This window comes from Saccostrea cucullata, unplaced genomic scaffold (genome assembly GCF_032062105.1).
Source record: "Saccostrea cucullata isolate Sc308-1 unplaced genomic scaffold, CSIRO_AGI_Scuc_v1 ctg11337, whole genome shotgun sequence".
NCBI lineage: Eukaryota > Metazoa > Mollusca > Bivalvia > Ostreida > Ostreidae > Saccostrea > Saccostrea cuccullata.
The window spans coordinates 10882-21110 of NW_026923125.1; the positions used below are offsets into that span (position 1 = coordinate 10882).

Genomic DNA, 10229 nt, shown 5'->3' on the forward strand with positions numbered 1-10229 from the left:
TGAACGTAAAGGGAAAAATACATTCTGAAACCTATTTCATGGGATGATGCAGCATAGATATCTAACGAAAAGTCGGTCGGAAGACCGCTTGTTGCTTTAGCAACAAGAACGCATCTAGTTAAGGTCTTTCGTCTTCACGGAAGACCTTATAGTGATTCTACTGTTTCTTATTATTATTATTCTTTTTATTATTTTTTTGACTTTCTAATTTTGTGCACGCGATTTCTCGAATACTACTGGATGGAATGACGTGAAATTTTCAGAAAAGATGTGTCGTAACATGAATTTTGTATATCCGAGAAAAAATTTGAAAACTCATTTCCGGTGCCAAGTTACGCACAATTTCCTGAAATTAAAATGACATTTTGTCCGCGATTAAACTCAAAATCGGTAAAAGATATCAACATGAAACTTTCAGGGATTTTAGATCGTGATATATACTATCCAGGACGCGACACTTTGTTCGTCGTCGGTACTTCCTGTCGTTAGGAGAAGCGAATTGAAAAAATCGTATTTTCTAACTTTTTTGTTTTTCAATATTTCTTATTAATTTTTGGAATGGTAGTAGAGATTCTTTGATTGATGCTTACTATATAAGTTGTTTGGATATTGGTTAATCAGAACTCTAGATATTACTATTTGAAAATCTGAAGCGGACCCAAGATGGCGGCTGTCTCTGTCAACTCCGCCATTTCGCGAGTAGGGGTTTATGGAGGCAGCTGAGCGTTTGACTAAATGATACATGAAAAGTAAAAAAACTACGTGGACTTTCACGTAGTAGTACACTGCAATTCAGTTTCAATCTTAAAGCTTTATTTCCGTTTCACTGCTTTAGTGTAACTGGGCTAGATACGTGTGTACAATGTGTTAAATATATTTCTTAAAGTCGAAATAAAATAAAGTCGATAAGAAGTTGTTTTATTTTTTTTTTTTTTTTTTTTTTTTTTTTTTTCTGCGCATGTTAAATATATTTCTTAAAGTCGAAATAAAATAAAGTCGATAAGAAGTTGTTTTTTTTTTTTTTTTTTTTTTTTTTATTTTTTTATTTTAACACTTTCACATGTACATATAAAATAATTTTCATCAATTGGTACACAGTAACATCGGGTCTACACACAATATAGTAGAACATGTAGAATGTGAAAGGTGTTTTGAAAAAAAAAGACAAAGAAAAGGGGGAGGGGTCACCAAGAAAAAAAAACCTTTCTTCTGTTACAAATAATACAAAAAAATAAAAAATCACTCAAATAAATTATTAGATGTACATGTATATATTAGCTTGTATATGTAACTCTGTTACTTACAATGTATCACAAATATTTTGCCAATGCCTTTCATATTCATCATATTTACAATTCTTCATCAATAAAAATTTTTCAATCAAAATTCTATCTGTGATCTTCTTTAAGACAACTTCATCATCTATTCTTGGAACATTCTTATATTTACTGGCAAAAATAAATTGTTTTACAATAAGTATTAAAAGGTTTTGAAATTTATAAACATTCATATTTTCATATTTACCAAATAGTATTGCTTGTTTATCAAAACAACAATGAATATTAAACTTATTTAAAATCCATTCTTCAATAGTACACCAGAGTTCTTTTACATGGAAACATTCAACAAATAAATGATCAATTGTTTCTATGTCACTTCTGCAGAAACTACATGCTGGAGAATCGATCAATTTTAGTCTAAAAAGATAATAATTAGTTGGGATGATTCTATGTAAGATTTGAAACTGTAGCCATTGAAGTTTAGATTCTTGGGTTATTTTAAAAGGAAGTTCAAATATTTTAGCCCAGTCTGCCTCATCGAAGATAAATCTGTTTTCTCTCCATTTTTTGATTGAGTTAGCTGGCTCTTTCTTTTTACTTATAAATATGTTATACATATCCTTACAACCTTTATCATGTTTATAAAATATAAAAATGGAATTTGGAAGATGTGGTCCAATCAACTTAGCATTTTTAATTTCATCACAGTTTATATTTTTCAGTCTATCTAACACTGCTATTCTAAGACCATTATAATCAACAAAATTTGTTTTCACTTTCAAGTTTATTAATGAGTCGAGACTTATGAAACTACCCTCGTTGTTAAAGAGGTCAGTAAGAAAAACAATGCCTTCATTAAAATAGTTTTTCCAAAAAAAAGATTTATTATTAATTTTAATCCTTGGATTATTCCATATATGTTCAAAGAGCACATGCCTGTCCTTTTCTTGATTTATTATAGTTAACCTTGCCCAGCTTGACAGAACTTCTTTCCAAAAAACATTATTTAATCTTGTTGAGAGATTCAGAATATAATCAGAACCCCTTATCCAAAGATTGTTTATATCTACTTTTAGTTCAGCTTCCAATAATTTTACCCAGTTTGCTTGTGAGTGGATAAGTCTTCTAATCCAACTTGATTTAAGGGCAGAAATGAATTCTGTATAATCAATCATGTTTAGACCTCCATATTTATAATCCTGGATTATAACATTTTTCTTTACCTTGTGAGTTTTGCTACCCCAAAGAAAATTATACATTTCAGTCTCAAACATCTTCAAAAAGTCTGACTTAGGGTTTGGTAAAGTAAGAATTAAATGGTTTAATTTGGGTAATATTAAAGTTTTAATTTTGGTAATATTAAAGTTTTAATTACTGTTAACCTTCCAATTGGGGTAAGTTTCCTTAAACTCCACTTACGTAACAAAGTTTTGATTTCATTTAGCTTTATGGAATAATTAAGATCAAGCATTTCATTCAAGTTTACTGAAAATTTTATTCCAAGAAGATCAAATATTGAATTTTCCCAGTCAAGCTTCCACCTTGAGTGATGAAATACATCCCTTGAAAATTTTTTACTTCCAATCCATATCATTTTAGTTTTTAAGAAATTTATTTTTAAGCCTGATATATTAGCAAAATAATCTAATTCTCGGAGAATACCATCCATAGATCTTGGTGAACCATCTGAGATAAGAGAAGTATCATCAGCATATTGAGAGAGTTTGTACTCTTCACCCTCAATTGTTATACCTTTGATATCTTGATTATTACGAATTAAGATTCCAAGAATTTCAGCACATAACAAAAAGAGATAAGGTGAGATCGGATCACCTTGTCTGCATCCTCTTTGGGGGAAAAGATAATCTGAAGTAAATCCATTTTGTATAACACATGATTTAATACCATTATAGAAGGTTCTAATCCAATTTTTAAAAGAGGGTCCAAAATTAAAAAAGTCAAGGGTTTGATATATAAAGTTCCATGAAATTGTATCAAAAGCCTTTTCGAAGTCAATTAACATCAAAAGACCAGGTATTTGATTATATTCTGTATAATGCATTATATCATATATCAGTCTAATATTCTCTCCAATAAATCTACCTTTTATAAATCCAGTTTGGTCTCTATTTATCAATTTGCCCAATTTAGTTTTCATTCGTTCCGCGATGCATCCTGATGCTATTTTATAAACAACATTTAAAAGACTAATGGGTCGCCAGTTTTTTAGAAATTGTTTTGGCTTTCCTGTTTTTGGGATACAAGTAATGATTCCTAATTTATTTGAGTCTGAGAATTGAAGTTTTTCATTTGAATTATTTATTGCTCTTGTAATAAAGGAGCCAATATCTTTCCAGAAAAATTTGAAAAATTCACATGTAAATCCATCCGGTCCTGGACTTTTGTCATTTTTCATTTGTTTTAAGAAGTTTAAAACTTCAAAATTTGTTACAGGACCTTCCAGACTGTTTGATTCTTCTCTACTTAATTTGGGAATATCATAATCTTTAAGTCTGTCATGAATATTTTCAGAATCTACATTTTCCCTTTTCTCATATATAAGTTATCATAGAAAGCTTTCGTTTCATTTAATATCTCGCTTTGGGAAGAAACAATTAATCCATTGTCCTTTTCTATTTTAGGTATTTGCTTACTTACGTAGTTTCTTGATTCTAAACTTACAAAATATTTTGAGGGTTTTTCTCCCTCCTCAATCCATTTGACCTTTGACCTTATACATTGACCTTTAAATTTTATGTTCTTTATTTCTTCTACTTCTCTTTTCTTTTCTTCAAGTTCATTAATTAACTGATCTGTTAAATTCTGCTCTAATTCTAATATTTCTCTCTCTAACTGTTGTTCTCTTTCGAAAGTTTTCTTTTTTTTATATGTTGAAAATGAAATTGATTTTCCTCTTATTTCCATTACCAAAATATCAAGAAAGAGTTGGTCACTAATGGTGAGTTGAATAGTATCATTCTCGATGCAACTTATTTTTTCCATATTATATACTGGGCAAGAATACTGGATTTTAACATCCTTAATCTTACATTTTATTTGTTCAACATATTCTTTTTCGTGCAACAGGGAATTATTGAATTTCCAGAAACCCTTTCCCTTTTTAAATTCATTTAATTTACAATGTAATAGAACTAAGTGAATATATCAGAACAATAACTATTTTCAAACTTGACACATGGATTCATAGCTAGCATGGATTCTGTTATCAGGAAAAAGTCAAGTCTAGCTTGTTTGAGTGGATTTTTTCGTCTCCAGGTAAACCTTTTTAAAACTGGATTATCTTCACGAAATACGTCCTTAAGGTTTAAAACATCCATAAGCTTCATTACTTCAAGTCTTGATTTCGGATTGTTTAAATTTTTGTAATTCATTGAATCCAAATCTTTATCAAAAACTAAATTAAAATCACCCCCTATAACAATTTTATGCGAGGAATGAATCTCCTCTATTTTATGGACTAAACTTATGTAAAAATTAGGTGTGTCAGAGTTTGGGCCATAAATATTTATTAGTAAAAAAGAGATATCCTCAATAAAGACATCCAAAATTAGAAAATTACCATCAGTATCCTTATATTCATTGACGATTTTTAATTCAAAGTTGTTGTTAAAGAGGATAGCAACTTGCCTTTGGTATTGGACTTGAATGAACTAAAAAATGCTTTATATCCCCACTGTGCTCTTATCATATTTTCATCTTTTTCTACAAAATGGGTATCTTGTAAAAAGTAAATATTGTAATTCTTAGCTTTTAAGTTCTTTAGCACATCTCTTCTTTTATGAATGTTACCAAGGCCTTGACAATTTACTGAGAGTATTTTTAGGCTGTTATCATTATTATAAACCATAATATTCTAAGAAAAAAATGATGAAAACATTGCTGACCCCCTGATAGACAGAAACAGAAGAAAAAAACAAAAAATAAAAAAGGTGTATATACAAAAATGTGTGGGTTGCCTGAGAATACATGCCTTGTTGATTTTGAGAGTAGAAAGTTTATACCAAAAACAGTTTATAATTGATATTTCTTAAGAGTTAACATTAAACATCTCTTAAAAGAATGAGAAAGGGTTTACAGGTGTAGGAAATACAATATACATGGTCTATTCTATTTGTAGGAAATATATGAATCTACTGACAGGTTGTGAATTAAAATTTATTAATATATATTTTATTCTCTTATGAGGGAAACCACTAAATGTAATGTAATCACAACTTGTCCGTCTTTTTAATTAATTAGGTGATGTATCTATTAAGTAACCAAAAAGACAATGTATACAGATTCCTATAAATTATGTGACATGTTAAGTAGAAAAATTAAACTTACATATCGCCTACAGTTGAGCTGATAAAAAGAAATACACAACTTATTTCAGGAAAGGCATAAGGTAAGCAAGAACAGGAAATAGTATGTTTCAAAAACTGCCGGAATATTATTGGCTGGAAGAAAGAAATCCAGGAATACTTGAAAATTCATAAAAAATGTATTACACATTTTACCTTTAGATCACATTTAAAAAATAATTTCAGATCAAGACCAGAACAGTTCTAGAGTCAAAAATGTTACTGTGTTTATTTTTCATGTTTTTAAACTGAAGTTGGTAAATGTTTTACCGCAAAGACCTGCTTCTTTAATATGGGAAAACCGACGAAGTCCATATTGTTTCCATGCCATCGAGAGACAACCACCAGTACATTGTTAACTTTATTTCCAGCCAGCAGTTTTAATAGTAGCATTCCCGCACCGTGTTCTCCGTCATCATTTGATCCTTCATGGATTATACCATCACTGTTTGTGAAGCGATAAGCATAGACGTTATGGCTCGCCCTGGGTACGGTTTCGATACGCATGATTTCAACTAATGATCGTTTATCTGTTGATAAGAATCGACTTGGGTTGAATGCGCAATAAACCGGTTTCCGTTGTCCTCAATTGACTTTCCAGGGTTAACGGTGATCTTTGACTACGTCGCTGGAAATCACCTCATCTGCCGTTTGGAAGAGATCCTACTTTCTCTCTGTAGATTGAATTACTCTGGGTAAAGATAAGCCTGTCCCCCTTCATTTTCGTCTCGATATTTCGTTCTGCATATTTTCTTTGAACTTCATACAGCTGTTTCGTCGTTCCGTATCTCCTCTGGTTGTTGTTGGGCAATTCTTATGTCCGATTTTTTTTTTTTAGAACTTTTATGTGTTTCATAACAAGGTCTTTTTGTGCTTTATCGGCAAATTGCACACAAACTGGTCTCGGAAATTTTCGTTGAGCATCGTATTCTCCCATTCGGAAGAGTTTCTGTATTTGTAATTCATCAACTGCTGTCTCCCCCATGTTCATCTCTGATATGAATACATTTCTTAGAATTTGCGCAAGGTTCTTCGTGTCTTCCTTCTTGGGGCCTTTTTCCTGCAGACCACTAACAATGATGTTATTCTCCATTGACCTTGCCTTGAGATCAACTATTTGGTTACTTTGTGAATTTACACGGTATTCAAGACGAACTACATAATCCTTGAGTCTGTTCATTTCACGTTCCATTTTTTTCTGGTTATCCTAGTCTTGCTCACAAGGTATATTGTGTCATTAGCCTGCTCTTGAACAGTTTCAAGTCTTTCTTGAATGCCATTTTTGCTATATTTCTTTCGTAATTTCATCTAAGTGTCGACCTTGTCCATCTGAAGCCGTAACATAAAATTCGCCAAAGTAGTCTGAATACTTGCAATGCCCTGCATTATATCCCTTAACTGAAAATCTTCCGGTTTCTGATCACTTTGATCACCTTGCTCCATACTCTCGTCAGTACTGTCCATTTTATCTAGTGCCCGTTTCTTGGAACATCCGACATTGTTAAATGTATGTTCATAAACAGAATGAGTATCACTCACCAGGTAAATACCATTGACTTACCGAAAATACACATAAAGGTTTTCCCGATGTTTATCGTTAATTTTCCTCTATAGGTTGTCACACAATACTTAATTCATTATCTTAATTAAAGTTGCTGCATATTTGGGGGTTCTGATTTTAAGTTATTTCAAGTTTTTAGGTAAAAACTTTCCTCTCAGAAATTTGTGGTTGTCTACATGTCGGGCATGCGCAGAAAAAAAAAAAAAAAAAAAAAAAGTTGTTTCATTAAAGTTTAATTTCATTGAAGCTATCACACCTATTTGATAGATCAGTCCAAAGGAAAGGCACGAATATTTACTCGTGCTGTTTGGTGCCTAGATTATGAATAGATTAGATTATGATTAAAGTAAGGTTTAGGTTCCCATCATAGATTATGAATAGTGACCCGCCTTTTATGATTCTTAGACAGGTGTACTGTTGCAGGTGTACTGTATACACAACTATATTTAGAGCAGTATTCAAAATTTATTAGTTTTTCAAGAAACGTAACCACTGTGTTTCCCATGCACACTTGTGTCATATTAAACTAATACAAAAGAAAGAAATAAGAAAACCTTTTTTAAATAAGATCGAATAATGGAGTTTATATAAACATTCTTTTCTCAATAATCTGATTCAAGTTATTGAACATAAATGGTACCTGATACCTTGAGGTAGGGTCAATCATGTTTTTCGGCTGAACCATTTCAACGTTTTCGTGAAAGTGTAACTAATCAGCATAGTTCACTTTGGGGATAAACGAAAAATAAAAAAAAGTTTAAAATTATGGTCACTTCACTGCTTTTGTGTTACTTACCTATATAATGTTTACAATGAGTTAAATATATTTTCTAAACCTCGAATTAAGGCTAGAAGAACATTCTTTTTTCTTAATTTCATTGAAGGATTTACATCTATTTTAATAGATCAGTCCAAAGAAAAGGCACAAAGATTTTGTCGTGGCGTTTGGTGCCTTCTATAATTTTTAGACAGGTGTACTTTTGCAAAAGTATAGACAAGTACATTTAGAGCCGTACTCCCAATAGCGAAAGAAAAAAAGGCGCCACGATTTACTCGTGACGTTATGCGGGAAATTGTGAATGGCCTGCACATGGGCGTAGAAAGGAAATTGAAAGGGGGGTGGGCTAATCGAAAGTGAGGGGGCTGAAGCAATAAAAAAAAGTAAATCCCAATTTTAATACCTATATAATATCTGTTTTTCCGACGCCAATGGAGATTGACGAGTGCAGAAGTAAATAGAAGTGCAGAGAAAGATTATTTCAACATGCCTTTATATGAAATCGCATGGGAAAGAGTTAAGTTCATATAGAATAAATGAAGTAAAAGCCAGCTCCATTCGATAATTCTACACCAGTGGCGGATTCAGGATTCTTGAGAAAAAAAAGGACCAGTTTGTGGTCAGGATAGGGGCCCATAGCCATACCAAACATATTATTTATTAAATCTATATATATTTTGGACACATACTTGAGAGATCAGGACTAGAGAGAACTGTAGCTCTCCAGTAAAATATATTGACAGACCGGAGAGCTACAGTGCCACCCATTGAAAAAGAAAGTGTATATTCATTGCGACCAGGGTTCAATCCTCCTTGTGACCAAACTTTTGAATCACTTTTCAGCTCGATTTTACGAGGTTTTTTTTTCCTGAATCGGACGGAAGACCTCTCGTTGCTCGCAACGAGATCGTATCTAGTTATTATTATTATTCTTTTTTCATAGTACAGCAGATATCTCAGCTATGCGTGTACAGATTTCAAAGATTTTCTCGAGGAAATATGCATCATGAGAATATCTCCAGATGTGTTTTTCATTTTTTCAAAATTCACTTCCGTTCTGGCGGTTTTGGGGATTTTTGTATTTTTTAAAAGGCATTTTGTCCAGCAGTTTTCTCGAGAACGGATAAAGATATGACAGTGAAACTCACTGAGGTGATAGAACATCGAACTCCGTTATGGGCAACGACCTTTATTTTTCGTCGTCGGCACTTCCGGTCGCAAACGGAAGTGAATTCAAAACGTCCCAATTTTCAACATTTTTGTTTTTCAATATTTTTCTTTAGTATTTACATGGTTTATAGTGTGTCTTATGAGAATTCCAAATATGTGTTCAGTATTTGATGTGTGCATTTATTGAAAAGATATGACCGAACCAAACTTTGTCTCACTGTCGGGGGTTCAATCCCACTGGAGGCGTTTCAAAATTTTTTCTTTGTTTATGTCTTTTTTCAGCTGCATATGACTTTTATTTCTTTTATAACACGTATCGATTATTTTCCGATTTTTAAAAGCGCTTCAAACTTCGAAGCTTTAATTCTTCCTGGCTTATTTTCAAGGAAAGCGCCTGGTAAGCGCCTAAAAAATACGTTCTGAAATCTATTTCTTGGGATTACGCAGCATAGAACTCTTACGAAAAGTGAGTCGAAGACCGCTTGTTGCTTTAGCAACAAGAACATATAGTTATTATTATTTTTCTTCTCGGGAAAATTTTGTCCGCGAATGATCTCGTAGACTACACATCCAATTTAGGTGAAATGTTTTTAGGGTCAGTAGACATGTTATGTATATTTGCGGAATCAAGGTCATTTTGCGCGCACGTGCTTGCAAGAGCGCGCACGTGCAAAAGTTGAAATGGCCAATATATAATGGATAAAACCGTAACTTTTCTATTTTTTAACAAAATGTTTTGAAACTGATAATGTAAGGATATATTAGTAGTATGCACAAGATGACATGGTCAAAATAACAACATCGCACGCGCATGCACATGCGCTTTGCTCTGATTGGCTGAAACTTAAGTCTCTATATCTTTCTTGTTTTTTTGATAAAATCATTTGAAATTTTGAACATAGTCATACACTAGGGAGATCTACAGCCTGTTATATTAGAATTATCATGAAAGCATGTGCATGCACGTGTGCTTGCAAGAGCTTGCACGTGCAACATGAAAAATGTCCAACATAATTGATACAGACGTAACTTTTTAAATTATTGATGAAATGCTTTGAAACTCATATTATAAGTAT

The 10229-nt window shown here is 32.3% G+C and overlaps 1 protein-coding gene across 1 annotated transcript; it reads right to left on the bottom strand.

Annotated features, from left to right (window-relative positions):
- Positions 1-6284: 6284 nt before the first annotated feature.
- Positions 6285-6836, bottom strand: LOC134263220 (uncharacterized). Its single transcript, XM_062745534.1, has 2 exons — positions 6543-6836; positions 6285-6437 (listed from the first exon to the last, which is right to left on the bottom strand). Exons 1-2 carry the CDS (start codon positions 6834-6836, stop codon positions 6285-6287), a joined length of 447 nt encoding a protein of 148 aa, XP_062601518.1.
- Positions 6837-10229: the final 3393 nt, after the last annotated feature.

Excerpts from the sequence above, each read along its gene's own strand:
- LOC134263220 (XM_062745534.1), bottom strand. The coding sequence starts at position 6,836 with ATGGAACGTGAAATGAACAGACTCAAGGATTATGTAGTTCGTCTTGAA. Across the intron at positions 6,438-6,542 it reads AACGAAAATTTCCGAGACCA|AGGAGATACGGAACGACGAA; the intron begins GTTTGTGTGCAA and ends AACAACAACCAG.